The sequence below is a fragment of the Dama dama genome, chromosome 15, assembly GCF_033118175.1.
Source record: "Dama dama isolate Ldn47 chromosome 15, ASM3311817v1, whole genome shotgun sequence".
In the NCBI taxonomy this organism is placed as follows: Eukaryota; Metazoa; Chordata; class Mammalia; order Artiodactyla; family Cervidae; genus Dama; species Dama dama.
In genome coordinates, this window is record NC_083695.1 from 69,019,935 (window position 1) to 69,036,926 (window position 16,992).

Sequence of the window (16,992 nt, forward strand, 5' to 3'; positions counted from 1 at the left end):
CAAGCGTCATGGGAATGTACAAAAGTTCTGCAAATTGACTTGACGGACCATTAAATGCAGCTTGGACTTTGTAGCAACTAGTTTCTACACATGAGGTTTTAACAAGTGTGTGCACATATTATATGGAACATGTATAGTGTACAGATGCCTGCACTCTCATTCACTACGCACATTCTTCTTCAACATGCCCTTGCACAAGTTTGTGGCATACTCAAGTGGGCAACAAACAGAAGGGTTTGGAATTCATGTGTTTAGAGCCATCTGGTAAATAGCCATTTGCCCAGCACAAGAAACCAGGTTCATGCCAGGTGAACAGTGGAGAATCCCAGGGCAGCCTAGTAACCATTTTGTGTATTTATTTCCCACACTGCTTGAAACGAGCCCAAAAAGACATCAGGAACAAAATCTTGATAGAGAAATAAACTCTTCCTTCTGGTAATAAAAGGCAAATAGGAAGCAGAAGGTAAAGTCCTTTATCATACAAATTCATCTTTCATCCCCTGAGTTTCTTTACCATCACTACCACCACATAATTCACAGGAACTCGTGTCAGTGAAAGCAGCAGAAGTTGGATACAAGCAAAACTGGACCCTTCTTCATCACATGAAGAAGCCTGCCTGGCCCTATGAGCAGAGGTCCAGGTCAACTGGAATGTGGAATCATGCTGTTCCCTGTCCATTCCAACCAATCAACAAGGAGTACTTTTTGATGAGTAATCAAATAATAACTGGAATAATTTAGCATCAGTGAGGTATAAAATCTGTGGCATTAGCAATGCCAAAGCCATTATTTAAATCTCCTGCCATTTTTTTCTAAGCTCTGCCTCCTATAACATATATATCCAAATCTTCAGATCCTATTTAGCTTTTTAATAAATGTAGGGGAGAGCACTACAGGAAGCCAAGAGGGAAGGTGTAACTCCCTAGAGTAGAACATTTTTTTTAAAAAAATTGTAAAACAAGATGAGGTGGAGTATTGGCTTCATTTCTTTCTTTTGATGAGGTGTATTAACAGAGGTTACTTCTGAGTGGTAGGATTTAGATAAGTTTATTTTCTTCTTTAACTTTTTCTATTTTTTTCAAATTTCTACAATAAACATTTATTGTTTTTATAATCATAAAAATACAGGCTCTGTTAAATTAAAGTACATTTTTGGGGGGTAATCTTTTTTTAGATGTGAAAAAAAGTTGTCCTTCTGATGTCCCCTTCGTGTTTAAAGAATCACCCCTGGCTCATCACCCAAGTCAGGCACATTTATACTCCAGCTCGGACTAGATTTTTCATTCCCAGTATGCTTTTATGTCCCAGGGAGCTTTAAAGGAGTCAAGAGGCTACTTACCTGCATCTCCACTTCAGCAGAATCCCCTCTCGGCAGCGCCCCAACCTCCAGTTCTGAGATACCTTCACTCGTTCCTTTACTGGTACACTGGCCATCCTGTGTCCAGACAGAGGAGATAATCCAGTCACTACAATTCACTGACAACCACAGAAAACTCCCTGGGCTTATGAGTCAGACCTCAGGAACATCCAGAAAGTATCTGGATAGAAGTGAAGGGATTAGGAGATATGAAAGAGATAACTCTTCTCTCTCCACACTAGGGGTAATCAAGAGGGCCGAGAAGAACAACCTGTGCTTTGCAGTGTCCATAGTGATGCCAAAGCAATCTAACAGAGCAAGGGTGACAAAGAGTACTGGTACCACTGGCTAGCCATGTGGAAAATATCCCTACCTCACACCATACAAAAAAATTAATTAAAAATAGATCACAGATTTAAACATAAAATCTAAAACTCTAAAGCTGTCAGAAGAAAAAAATATAAAAATAGCTCTGTGAGTCAAAGTAGACAATAGTTTCTTAAGACACACAAAGCAATAATACAAAAGAAATATCCAACAAATTAGATTTTATCAAAATTAAAATTTTCTGCCCATCAAAATGAATACACAAGCCACAGTCTGGGAGAAAGTATTCTCAAAATATATATTTGATTGAGAGGTTTATACCCCCCAAATATGAGGAAATCCTTCTTGTATATGTATCTATTTTGAAGTCTAACAAGATACTCTCCTACATTCTTGGTGAGAGATGACAATGGTACAGCCACTTTGGGAAAAGGTCTGGCAGTTTATTATTGATCTAAACATACACCTACTCTATGACCTAGCAATTGAGGCTTTCATAGGGGCTAAGACAGTAAAGAATCTGCCTGCAATGCAGGATGAGTGAGTGAGTGAGTGAAGTCGCTCAGTCGTGTCCGACTCTTTGCCACCTCATGGACTGTAGCCTACCAGGCTCCTCCGTCCATGGGATTCTCCAGGCAAGAGTACTGAAGTGGGTTGCCATCTCCTTCTCCAGGGGATCTTCCCGACCCAGGGATTGAACCTGGGTCTCCCACATTGCAGGCAGACGCTTTAATCTCTGAGCCACCAGGGAAGCCCCAATGCAGGATACTCAGATTCAATCCCTGGGTCAGGAAGATACCCTGGAGAAGGAAATGGCTACCCACTCTAGTATTCTTGCCTAGAGAATTCCACAGACAGTGGAGCCTGGCAGGCTACAGTCCATTACTCAAAAGAACTGAAAACATATGCTCACAGGAAGACTTACACAAGACTAGTCACAGGACAGATCTTCCCAGGATCACATCTAGTACCCACATTGTATCTAGTTATGTCTCCTGAGTCTCCTCTGGTCTAATAGTAGTTTTTCAGTCTTTCCTTATTTTTCATGATCTTCAGTTCAGTTCAGTCCCTCAGTTGTGTCCAACTCTTTGTGACCCTATGGACTGCAGTACATCAGGCCTCCCTGTCCATCACCAACTCCCAGACCTTGCTCAAAATCATGTCCATTGAGTCAGTGATGCCATCCAACCATCTCATCCTCTGTCATACCCTTCTCCTCCTGCCTTCAGTCTCTCCCAGCATCAGAGTCTTTTCCAATGAGTCAGTTCTTCGAATCAGGTAGCCAAAGTATTGGAGCTTCAGCATCAGTCCTTCCAATGAATATTCAGGACTGATTTTCTTTAGGATTGACTGGTTTGATCTCCTTGCAGTCCAAGGGACTCTCAAGAATCTTTGAACACAGTTCAAAAGCATCAATTCTTCAGCACTCAGCCCTCTTCATGGTCCAGCTCTCACATCTGTACATGACTACTGGAAAAACCATACCTTTGACTAGATGGACCTTTGTCGGCAAAGTAATGTCTCTGCTTTTTAATATGCTGTCTAGGTTGGTCATAGCTTTTCTTCCAAGGAGTAAGCATCTTTTAATTTCATGGCTATAGTCACCATCTGCAGTGATTTTGGAGCCCAAGAAAATAAAGTCTGTTGCTGCTTCCATTGTTTCCCCATCTAATTGCCTGAAGTGATGGGACCAGATGTCATGATCTTCATTTTTTTGAATGTTGAATTTTAAGCCAGCTTTTTCACTTTCCTCTTTCACTTTCACCAACAGGCTCTTCAGTTCCTCTTTGCTTTCTGCCATAAGAGTGGTGTCATCTGCATATCTTAAGTTGTTGATATTTCTCCCAGCAATCTTGTGCTTCATCCAGCCTGGCATTTCACATGATGTACTCTGCACAGACGTTAAATAAGCAGGGTAACAATATACAGCCTTGACATACTCCTTTCCCTATTTGGAACCAGTCCATTGTTCCACATATGGTTCTAACTTGCTTCTTGACCTGCATACAGATTTCTCAGGAGGCAGGTCAGGTGGTCTGGTATTCCCATCTCTTTCAGAATTTTCCATAGTTTGTTGTGATCCACACAGTCAAAGGCTTTGGCATGGTCAATAAAGAAGAAGTAGATGTTTTTCTGGAATTCTCTTGCTTTTTCTATGATCCAATGGATGTTGGCAATTTGATCTCTGGTTCCAATGCCTTTTCTAAATCCAGCTTGAACATCTGGATGTTCTCAGCTCACGTACCATTGAAGCCTCACTTGGAGAATTTTGAGCATTACTTTGCTAGCGTGTGAGATGAGTGCAATTGTGCAACAGTTTGAACATTCTTTGGCATTGCCTTTCTTTGGGATTGGAATGAAAACTGACCTTTTCCAGTCCTGTGGCCACTGCTAAGTTTTCCACATTTGCTGGCATATTGAGTGCAGCACTTTCACAGCATCATCTTTTAGGACTTGAAATAGCTCAGCTGGAATTGCATCACCTCCACTAGCTTTGTTTGTAGTTACGCTTTCAAAGGTCTACTTGACTTTGGACTCCAGGATGCCTGGTTCTAGGTGAGTGATCACACCATCATAGTTATCTGGGTCATTAAGATCTTTTTTGTACAGTTCTTCTGTGTATTCTTGCCACCTCTTCTTAATATTTTCTGCTTTTGTCAGGTTCATACCGTTTCTGTCCTTTATTGTGCCCATTTTGCACGAAATGTTCCCTTGGTATCTCTAATATCTCGACGAGATCTCTTGTCTTTCCCATTCTATTGTTTTCCTCTATTTCTTTGCATTGATCACTGAGGACAGCTTTCTTATCTTTCTTTGCTATTCTTTGGAACTCTGCATTCAGACAGGTATATCTTTCCTTTAAAACTTTAAAAATTTTCTTTTTATCTTTTGCCATTCTAAGAAGCAAAAAAAGATTCCTCCCTGTTGTTCAAACGTGTATTTCTTCTAATTATGGCTAAGACTGAATATCTGGTCGTGTCTGAAAGCCATTTCTTCTGTGAAATGCTCATCCATGTCCTTTGTCCCTCTTCCTATTAGGCTTATGGTCTTTTACTTGTGTGTTTGTAAAGGCTCTTTACATATTCTGTGATGTCAATCTTTTCCTAATTTACTATTTTCTTTTACTTTATAGTATTTTTTCCATGTAGACATTTTGATTTTTATATATCCATTATTTCATGTCAGTCTTTGCCAGGAATGACCCAAACTGATATGAATTTAATATGCAACAAAGTAAAGTAAGGAAAGAAATCACTACTTAATTAGGGCTGTTGGGTTTGTATAACATCTCCCAGCCTTACTAGAAAGAAAGGAGAGAAGAAAAATATACATGCCTAGAAGAATAGACTGTAAAATAGTCAACTTTGGGTAGCCAACTTTGGATGTTTTTACTTTTTTCTTTGTGTTTTTATGTATTTCCCAATTTTTCTACAATGTAATATTTTGGTAAAGATAAAAAATATTCATTAAAATAATAATGCTTTTGATAAAACTGGATATCAACAGAGCAAAAAATTCTCATCTCATAATATGTATATTCTCCCAAAATGAAAGAGTAAATTTAAAAGATTTTAACTAGAAGATTTTTAAGTATTTAAATTTCAAATACTGCATAGAAGAAAAAAAAAAGAATAAAATGAAAGTAACATAGTAGGGGAAGGCTAACATTTAATGCTATGAGTACAAGTTTTATCCCTAAAGCTTTTAGGGGACTGATAAAAATCTATCAGGATAACAGCCTGTCTCCAATAACCAGTCATCAATATCCAATAGCAGATAAGAACAGGCACACAGTGTTCACATGATAAACACTGCAGAAACACCCTGAAACAATAAGAGTTTACAAACATGCACATTAAAACAATTTATAAAGTACCACCTCACATCTATTAAGTGGAAAAATCACATGCTAGCTTTGGTTTGATAAAAGGGTTTGGGTTTGTTTACATATTGCTGGTGGCCTGCTAGTACAGTCTTCCAGAAAGGAATTCTGTCAAGAAAAGTTGTTACAGGACAGCTTCCAACCCAGCATTCCCATCACTGTCTCACAAAGAAATAATTCAAAAGAAAAATATTTTTTACAAAGATATTTATAGTTGCAGCTGTATATTAAGAGCTAAAATCTAGAAATAGCCCAAATGTCTATCTGTGAGGGAAAATGGTATACTAATGCAATGGAATAAATATAGCTATGAGAAATGACAAATGTGAACACTGCAAAACATTTTGGATATTACTATAACAGTAGTGGTAATTTTAAAACAAAGTCTAATTTATAAAGATACTGCATAAAACTATGTATCCATAAATAGCTCAGAAGAGGTAACAGATGGGAGTTTTAGGAAGTGAATATTTCTTTTTAATATGCATCACATAACTGTTGAGAGTTTGGTCTTTTCACTTTACCTTTAACCTTTTTACTGAGTTTCATTTAACTAATAGATTAAATGAAGTTGTGAGAAAGGCACAGAATGCAAATGTAGGAAACTTATCCGAGCCTCAGTCCTGCCTCTTACAACCTTGGTTACCTAATTTTTCTCTTGTCCATTTTCTGCACATATGAAGTAAGGATAGTATTTCATGCAATTGTGATGTTTTAAAATGACAACTAAACAAAATAACAGATAAGTTACAAATCACTTTGAAAAAGGTTATTTATTTTTTATATAGAGTAGTTTATATTGACAAATGGTGACATCACTAAAGCTAATCTAATAATCATTTACTTTTCTTCTAATTTAAATACATCTCTTAGAAATTATTCTTTTAAAGTCAGGTTGAATGATTAGGATTTGGGTATACACATGTTAAAGCTAAAATATATTACTGTATTCTTCCACTGGGTGAACAGTCCTCAGTTTCACATTTCTAGACAGCAATCTACACTACTGCTAGATGGTTAGAAAACTGAGGTTAGCTATGAACAATCTCCTCTTTTGTATCTGGAAGAGACAGGAGATAAAATTTAACAGCAAGTCTAATCTTTTTCACTAAGACTTCAATTGTTTTGGTCCATCCTGTTAACTGTCTTTTATGGTCCTCAGTTTTAGCTCTAAGTTAGAAGGTAAAGGTGAAACCAAAAATTGAATATTCTGGATCATAGCAAGAAGGAAATAAGGGGGAAAGAATCAATATACTTCCTGAATTAGGATAAGGACAATACTTCTCTCATCTCCCTGGTCACTTAAATGCCATTTGGTGACACTTTACTAAAGGTCAAACAAAGCACTGCCCTGAGGGCCTGATCACAGCAGCAAGAAACTTTCAAAGTTGAACTTTAGAAGCTGCTACCAAGCGGCAGGTGCAGGCATCCTCTCCCACAAACAACAACATAATCAAAGTACTTGGCTCTGGCCCTTCAAAACAAATTTCAACTCTAAAAAAAATGTTCCACTTGGCTTTCACTTGAGAAATAGTGAGAAATAGTACCACTTTGCTAAAAGCAGCTTAACACAGCTTTTTTTTTTTAATCCCTTTTGTTTGTTCAATTCTTCCTGATGGTTAATTTCCCTAGTTGGTGGCCAAATCATATGTATATTCTTACTGGCTTTAGCACTTGAAAAATCAGGAGGAATTAAAAAAAAAAGAAAATTTCTCTCTCTGAAAACAGGTAGCCCTCCCTCCCAGTGGGGATCTATCACAGTCTAGTTAAAGGGAGTTGATAGAACAAGGCATCTGAAGTGCCTGAAAAGACAGGAGCAGGTGCCCCTGGGAATTTAGTAGAGACTCTTGCTTCCCATCCCAGAAACGCTCTCCGGTTGGCTGTTCCTTCGACAGTTAGTGGTGTAAAGTGGGGGTGCTCCCCCCAAAATGATTAGTGCCCTGTAAATAAACCTCTGGCGCTGCTGTTAATGCATGGAGAAATCTCTAACCTGGCCCGTGGGCCTGGTGGAACTTCCATTTTCCCAGCCCTCTTTTCTCTTGCCTCAGGCTCATTTTTCCACTTGGCCCCCCTCCCTCTCAGCTTTCCGGCACTTAGTCACCATTATAGTTTGACTGCATTCCTGGGTGCATGACCTATTTTAAACAAAAACAACACAACATGCACCCACAGTAAGCTAGCAGGCCCCTTAGAATCTTGGCAACAGTGAGTCCAAAGGGACAGAAATTAATCTAGGCAGTTATCTAGAGTTCCCTTTCATTTCACCTCTCCTCCTTCACACTCCAAACCAAAAGCAAATAAATAAACCGAATTTGAAGAAAAATGGCTGCGGGAAGAAGGGGGGAGGTGTGAGTATACTAGAGAAGTCATATCCACACAGTCTCTGAGATCAGAAACCTCCTGGATCACAAATCAATTTCCCTCTCTGGCTCATCTTGAAGTCTGATTCCCCTTGATACCGCGCATGCTGCCTACCTGCTGACAGACATGATTTCCATAAATATAACATCTTGCTGCCTTGGAAATTCAGGAAAGGAAGGTATCTATCCACAAGCACAGAACAAGGCCATCTCAAGGGGCACTGGGCGGGGACAGAACTGCAAAATGATGCCTGGGGCTTGGAGTTTTAATTCAGCATTTTCTCAATTTCTTTGATTTTTTTTTGCTCACTGGTAAGCAGATTTCCCCCATACAGCCTGTGCCTACCAGTTCTGCTACCAAGACTAAGAATTTCGCTTTAATGTATATACAAGTATTTAAACAGTCTAAGACAAGAAGCTTCTAACTCTTCATTTATACATATGTTAGACTAAATCCTCCAATGACTTCAGGAGCAGAGGTCTATAATTAAGGTTCAAATTAAATCAACGAAAAACTACATATTGTGTTAAACTCTTATCCTTCAGGCCAGGAATGGGGAACAGCCTCAACACCCAAGGTGAAGTGAGATTACAGAGAGCATGCCCAGTGTGACGACAGGACAGAGAGCACACGGAGAGCATGGAGCAGACCCACACATCCCTTGGAAGGCCTCCAAGTGTCAGCTCCCCAAACGTGTTCAACCTCACCTCCCAGGGCTTCACACTCTGCAACTGAACTCCCACCAAGCCATATCTCTTTTACATTCCTATCCCCATATCTTCTCCTATATTGCCAGACCAGCCTACCTTTGTCGCTTACTTCCCGCTTTGGGACCTAGTCAAATCCATCCATTCTTCAAAATCCAGCTTTAAGCCACTACTTCCCTGACTCCTCCAACATTCTTCTCTCTCTCATGTGAACCCTTAGACTGAACCTACCGTAAACTTTGGCATTGTTAACTTTGCATGGCTGTATGCCTCGGTTGTCCAATACAGTCATAATTTCCACAAAATTGAGTCTTAAAACTCTCAGTACTTCTAAAAGTGGATCTCAACCAGTATGCTTCAGAGCAGTGATATACCAGGAAACTTATATAAGTCTGCTATAAATTTTTTAATAATTTATAGGCCTTATTTTCACTCAACCAAAGATCCACATTTTTATGAAAATATCTGTCAGACAAATTGCTGAGCCACAATACGGCTTATGACACAACTTGCTACAAAAAAAACAAAGACTGCATGTTCAGAGCAACATACATGAACTTAACCTCTAAAGATATAAGAGTACAAGGTCAGGGCAGTAAACAGTTCTACTCAGACATTAACATACCAAAGCAAGTAAATGGACAGGTTTTTCAACTTTCTGAAGCCAGCTTTTTTAAAAGAAGACATTCATCTTTTAATCCTTTAATGTACTATCAAAAGTTCTATCACACAAAAATATGTCTTAGACACAAAAGGTAAGAACCTTGGTCCTAGCATAATAGGTATTTTGGTAGATACTGCCTAGGAACTGCTTAAGCAAGTTCTCAAAAGTACAGTTCTCCCTTTGGCAAGTCACACTTACAACAAGACTTACAGATTTTCAAGAGCCTAGACACACTACCTTCAAGTTCCAAAGGCCTTTCCTAAAAATGTACAAAATACCACAGCTTCAGAAATTCAACCAAGGCCTCCAAATTCTTATGCTAGAGAGGCTCAAGGAAAGGAATCTGAGCAGATGAAGTATCTTAATGTGCCACCCACATGTCAAAGTTGTCCAAAGCAATGAGCATAACCCCAATTCTTTAAGTGGGTTTAGGATTTAAGACCGTGTTCACATTCATTTCCTCCTGCTATTGGTCAAGTTCTAAATTTGTAGGGCATTTGATCAGTGTTTGTATAATGCAAGACGTTAGGAGATATTAAGTGGGAGAAAAAAGAATTTGATGTCCAAAACATTTTGAACAATGCTGAAACAAAAGTAAACAGGTCTCTCTTATACAGGACTTCCTTTAACTTACCAATGGGCATTGTGAGCTCTCAAGAAAGGGGATATGGAGCACAGCATTTCCCATACTCATTTAATCACAGAATCAGTTTAAGAATTCCACAATACAGCTTTCAGAAAGGCTGATCTAGCACTTTCTAACAATAAACAACAGCAAGAAAGATGCCACTATTTTTTGTGATGAGGCCAATTTCTTCTGAGTCATGAATCAGGCACTACCAGACTCAGAAGTGAACTTGGTTCTCATATCTTCACAATGACTTTTCCCTGGGCTCCCCATCTGAAATGTGAGGAATAATTCTACTGCTCTGCTTCCCAGGGTTGTTTTTTTATTGTTTTTAATCTTGTGATTGTGTTCCATATTAATCACCAAAACAGGTTCTCAGCCCAAGTGGCCAGGCTTCAAAATCAGTGCTGCCCTTGGAGCCTAGATGAAGAGATGGATAGAACATGAACCAGATGCCACCCAGAAAGTTTTTACATCACCAGTTTCTAGGCCATTAGGATAAAGTCAAATCGCAGCCAAGATAAGGGATGAAGACAGGCTCTCCTTTAGTAGCTCACTTCTGGAGGGAGGCCCCTTAGTCACACACACCACCTATATCTGCATCTTGACTCACCTTTTCAACATGGACTTTCTAAATGAAATTCAAAGAAACACAGGAGGTCAGGGAAGATTCCCTGGATCTATAGGGAAGAAAGAAAAAGCAGCAGAAGACTATTTCCCTTTCTCTACAGAGAAAGAACCCATTACAGAGCTAGTGAGCAAGGGAAATAGCTTTCCTTTCAGTGCAACAGCTTTCCAGGAAAAGTATCTCAACATATTTACTATAAAACAATTTAATTTCCCTGTCCCATCACCTGCCACCCCATCCCCATCCCCGCAAAAAGCCCACAGATTGTGGATTTCCTCTCATTCTTGGCAGAGTTACCAGAAGAAATATAATACCCCCTTCGGACTGCTCCCAACAGCTGCTGGAACAAGAGGGGGAGCTGGGGGTAACCTTCCAAAGCTGCCTCTAAAAATGACCATTCCCCCTGCCAAACCATGCAGTCAGTGAACACAAGACAGCCCTTTTTCTACTTTCTTAAAGGGGAGATCCCAAAAGCAAGTGTTCCCTGGCCCAAAATAATGGCCTTCAGCCCAACTGTCCTCCTCAACTTGACTCTAAGCTGGCACTTCTAATATCTAATTCTTCCTTAACATGCACTTCTAAATAATTATCTACTTCTTCACTAGCATTTTTGGCTAGTTTAACCTGCCAATATCCCAAGTTAGGGTTCTTATTAAACTCCCACTCAGAGTAATATATCCTTGTCTCTGTCCACCTTCAAAATACTACATTCCTCAGGTGTGCACATGGCACACACACACACACACACACACACACACACACACATCTCCTTTCAGGTCAAGAACCTTCCTACAAAAAAGTCAAGGAACAAAGTCAGCAATGGTAAAATTGCACTGTACCCCAGCCCTTTTCCCCTTCCCCAACATCATCAACACTAAATATGCCTCAGTTCTGTCTAGAAAAGCCCCATTGCCAGGCAGCAGAGAAACTTTCAGTTAGCCTTCAGCCTCTCAGCTGAGACCACCAACAAAGAAGTTCATGAATGTCAACTGGGGGCACAGGCAATATCTCTCTTTGCTGAGGAGAAACTGGACGGAGCCTCCAGCATCATTCCGCAAAGGTGACAGCCGGGGTTGAGTGAAGACCGTGAAAACTGTACAAGAGCTGGGGGAGAAAATATAATGCAAGGAATGATTTGAAATCAGGGGCAGGAGAAGGTGGAGGCATGAACTGGCTGACCCCAAATGTCTTTTCCATCTCTAACTCCTATGATTCTTTGACCTCCAATTTTGTGCTGCGAACAAGGAATGGAAAGTCAACAGACGTGGTGATGTTTTGAAAGAGCCTGGCAGTCTGCTCTTGTCATTTAGTGGCCTTTGCATGTATTTTTTAAGGTGTCTCCATGCCCTGTCTTCATTTCACAGTTGTCACCTTTCTCAGCAATTTGAGCTCATGTCAAATACCGAAAAAGAAGGAGAAGAAGAAAGAATGCACTGGCAATTAATTGTGGGCTAAAGAGGAGCAGACACAGGGGCCCATTGGGTGGCCCAGACTTTCAGGGAGGGCAATGTGGACAATTTGGATATAATGAAAAACCGACTTCAAGTTGAGACAAGGGAGTCAAACCTCTAACAAGAGATAAATTCTTCTCCAGACAGTCTCATACTCAGTTTTAGATACAGGTGAAACCTTTACATGATCCAAAATTCATAAACACATTCTTAATTAGAACAAACATCTTGCTTCTACTGATTACACCTTAAATTCTAATACTTGTTCAAATCTGAGCAAGACTGCTAAATAAAAAGGACTTTTCTCAAGAATAAACCAAATCTTTGGATTCTCAACTTCATCTGATGGCTGACACACCTGAGATAAATTGTGGAGTTTATAAAAAAATCTGTTTCAGTAGATCAGAGTGTAGGGGCATGTCAATTTTCACTGGAAATTCAAAACTCAACTTTCTCCTTGTTTTTCCAAACAGTCACTCTCATCTTAAATATTGAAAAGTTATTGGAGCCTGGCCTCAAGAAGAGTCTACCTGAAATTCTCCCTGTTCCATGGTTCTCAGTTAGGACCAGAAACTAATTCAATGCCAGGGTTACTCCAGAGTTAAAGTTAAGCTGTCACACAAAGATAATCCTTTTCTATATCAAACACTTAAAAATAATTTTTTTTAATGTGTATGCTTTCAGTAACCTCGCTGCCAGTTTGATTTCAAGCAGCTCAAGCACAATCTTTACCTAAGATGAAGGGGCTAGACATAGAAAACTGAAAGTAAGAAACAGAGTATTGAAATACTTTCAGAGATTTCATTCCAACATGAACTGTTTATCTTGTAGATTATGAGGACTTTGGGTTTCTCCATGATTCTGCCTTGAAAGTTAGGGGAGTCATCCCCTACTGTTCGAGTTTTACAAGACTGGAAAGGAGATAAGCAGCTTCCATATTCTCACAGTCTTGAAGGAAAAGTCCTCCTGTTTGCATTTGGAGGTACTGACTGCACTAGACCATTTCCTGCTTCCACAGGTGTATTGTTTTATTTATTTCAAATATGTAAACTGAACTCACTTTTATTAACTCACAAAACCACTCAAAACAAGGCCTTTCCAAAAAAGTTGAAAATAAATACATCCATTGAAACCTTTCAATGAACCGGAGAACAAGTAACTGATTGCTTTCTAGGTACCGCAGAAAGGTGAGGGAGAGAGCCGAAGTTACTTTAAGTTGCTAATTGTTTTCTGAAAATCACTGTTTAGGCCTTAAAAGTAACCAGTGAGCAATGTCTTTTCTGTTCAGAGTTAGGAAACTTTATGCTTTCTGGGTCAAAAAAATGCTCTTAGGTGCAATCATTTTAAAACAAACAAACACACTCTGCTTATCTGTGTCCATCTCACCACTTTGGACGTTAATCATCACTGAAATAGATACCCCAGTCCCTTGGCCTCAAAGAGCTCCAAGCCTACAAGACCCTGGCTAAGGAATGAATGTACATGCCAGGGCAAACACCTCAGAGCCTGACTCCCTAAACACCTATTGTTAATTCTAGGCAAATCTATGACAGGCAAATTCAAGAGAGAACCCAGGTAATGCTCAAAGGATATTTGAAATAAAACTCAAGTTTGAAAACATACAGGACTTACTTTAGAAGGGAGATGATCAAGAGAGGTAAAAGTACTTAATATAAGACTGCAAAAGTATTTTTTAAATAGATTTACATACATGGGTATACTTTTTTCTTTCCATTCCTTGTTTTTGTTAACTTAACAGTGTCAGAATTTACAATTAGCACCTTTGTTCTTCCACCTGTCATATTTTCTAACTTCTTGCATTTAGCCTATATTATAAACTGACAGAGTTAAATTTCATTGTTTTGTTCTTGAAGACTGAACTAGCTTAGTTTTGCCTCTACTCTTTAGGGAAAACTTAAAAGATTGCTATATGAAACATTTCCTTGATTTTTATATTAAAGATATTTCTATTCCCCCAGGATTCATAAAACTTTCAAATTAAACTGATTTTAAACCAGATGACTGACTCAAACTGTCTTTGTGTCCACTTGAAAAAAAAAAAGCTCAGGAAACCTACCAGTGTTCACTGTTTGGGCAAGAGGCCTAAAGGGAAGCAAATTATTTGTTTGTGGTTTCAAAGTGGCCAAAATGCCTTCAAGCACAAGTATAAGACCATTAACAAATCACAAGGAACCAAAGCAGTTCATCTTACTCAACAAAGCTATGATCAGTTAGGAAGAGCCAAACTGAATGGGACGTGCCCTGGGCCGGAAGGTCAGTAAACCTTAGCAGTTTGTGTTTCTGAGAATTCAGGAGGCTCTTCGGCAGGGAGAGCAGACCCTAAAGCCCACAGCTTCTGCTGTCAAGTTTCCAAAAACATTCAGGACAGGTGAGAGAAATTCAGCCGTGTGTGCGTTTTCCCCCACCTTCTGTCTTTAGGCAGCCTCTCTAAGTCAAACCATCTCCACTTTTGCTCTATATAGACTGACTAGAGGAGAAGCCAGAAAACTTGAAAGTTCCATTTTACAACAATTTATTGAGTGCCTACTATGTGCTGAACACTGTGCTATCACTTACACATCACAATGGTTAAGCCTCGTTTTACTGGCTATGTTACTCTCATTCTTTATAGATGATAAAACTCTGGGGCAGTGAAGTTGTGTGGCTCCTGATAAAATGAAGTTTTGTGCTTATAAAAACTTGTCCTATTGTCCAGTGTACAGTTAATTAGCCCAAAATATGAACTACAGCCCTGCCACAATCCAAACAGCCATACTTTCATTTAACTTTGGGCCCAGGCTCCCTAATGCCCTAAGATGACTGGGGTACATGCCATCTCCCTCCAGGGATGATAACCACCCCTCTTGGTGGTTATCATGTCTCTGCAGCTGTCCAAAAACAGACCACACTGGTAAACATTCTCTCCACCTGCTGTAACATGCATAACTTTCCCCCTCAATTCAGAAAACATGAGCATGACCCTGCTCTTTATCAAGTGTTACGGTAAAACAACTTCCTAGAAGGCTAGCGATACCACATCCTAGGATACAGGCAAGAAATCAAAACATGTGGCTAAAAAATAACAAAGCCAAATCACCTGGCAGTTGCAATGCACTTTATACTGTAAACTCATTTTCATTTTGTTATTATCACTTACAGAATGCACACTCATTCACATTATCTCCCAGAGCATTTGAAAAGGAAAGAAAAATAAACATAAATTCTTTCATTTATTCATTCAGTCCCTATAAGGAGAGCAGTCTATGTCCTTACCACCTTGAACATGCCCAATCTCATCTATAAGGAGAGCAAGAAAGCCAAATTTTGCTACGGCTAGATTGGGTTTAGGCATTTCAGACAACTGCTCTTCTAGGTCAACCGATATGTTCTCTGAGTTTTTCGTTATAAGAAATGAAGATGGGCTACCCTGGTGGTCCAGTGATAAGAATCCACCTTGCAATGCAAGGGACACTGGTTCAGTCCCTAGTCTGGGAAGATCCCAAACCTGGCAGGGCAATGAGGTCCATGTGCCCCAACTACTGAGCCTCTGCTCTGGAGGCCACGTGCAACAATTACAAAAGCCCGCGGCCCTACAGCCTGTGCTCTGCAACAAGAGAAGCCCATGCAGCAACAAAGACCCAGCACATCCAAAAGAAACAAATATATGTATATTTTTAAAAATTCTTTTAACAAAATGAAGGTAACAAGACTTATATGCCCCCCAAATCCCTGAAAATCATTATTATCAACAACAAAATCATACTAGAAATAATAAAAGTTAAAATAATAAGGTTCAAAATTTCCAAAAGATTGTAGCAATCCTGGACATCATTAATAATACCCAGCTGGAAAACATACTGAAAAAGAGATTGCAATCACACCAAAAAAAAGAATAGCATATTTAGGAATAATAACAGATATGTAGTGGCTTTACAGTGAAATCCACAGAAACTTTTGAAAAGGCACAGAATTCTTTTTTTGCTAGGGGGCTGAATGAGAATGAAGATGTCACACTCTCACACACACACAAATCACAAATCCAACAAGGATAATTTAACCCTAACAGATATTACAGTCTATCAAAAGGCAACAACACTTAAAATAAAATGGAAATGGAAAAATACATCAGTGGAACAAAACAGAGTTCAAATATAGACCCAATACATATACATACATCTATGTATGTATATGTGACTATATATACACATAGATATATCAAGTTAATATCTGTCGAAGTAAGCTTTCTAAAACAAATTATTTTGTCTTTCTAAAGGGAAAGACATGAATTACTTAACAAAAAGTTCAGTGGTAACTAGGTAACTGTTTAGGAAAAAAGAAGGTTGAATTCAGGGCCTCAGGGCCCTTACACCAAAAGAAAAGTGATATTGATGTAAGTGTTGACAATTTTTAAAAATCAAATTATAAGAAAACCAGCAGAATGTCAAAGAGAAGATTTATTATGTCTGTGGAGGAATCATAAATTTCTCAGTTTTGGAAGGGGAAGGAAAGATTAAAAAAAAATCACACAAAAACTGACATATTCTGATATATTTAAATCTAAAACTTCTATAGGCTAAAAACAGTGAAATAAAAAGAACAAACTGGGGAAAATATTTGCATCAAAGATGACAGATTACAGCCTAATATCTATGACCCACAAGGACTGGAATCTATTATAAGAGTAGTGTCAATACCCCAATAATAAATGGGATAAGACTAGGAAAAGACAATCTCATAAGTGAAACAAACACAGGGGAAAATACTTATCCTGATAAAGGAAGGCAAAATAACAAAACTTTGAGATATCATTATATGTCCACTAAAATAGCAAAAATTTTTAAAATTCTTATATGAAATCGCTGCTAGTGCCACTGTAACTTGGTACAATGCCTTTTTACAAACCATAACCTTTGACCCAATAATGCCAATCTTGAGAATTTATCCTAAGGAACCAATTCAAAAAGACATGTATTATACAGTATCTGA

General features: G+C 38.9%; 1 protein-coding gene across 10 annotated transcripts in view; it reads right to left on the minus strand.

The window, feature by feature from the left end:
- Positions 1–16,992, minus strand: part of FBXW4 (F-box and WD repeat domain containing 4) — an 84,427-nt gene that overhangs the window by 62,418 nt on the left and 5,017 nt on the right. For all 10 annotated transcript variants that reach the window (XR_009696135.1, XR_009696134.1, XR_009696133.1 and 7 more), the window contains exon 2: positions 1,340–1,435. Coding sequence is in view for 7 of the 10 variants with exons in the window: in XM_061162433.1 (XP_061018416.1) it covers positions 1,340–1,435 (96 nt within the window). In the remaining 3 variants the exon portion in view is untranslated. The remainder of the gene's footprint in view (positions 1–1,339; positions 1,436–16,992) is intronic.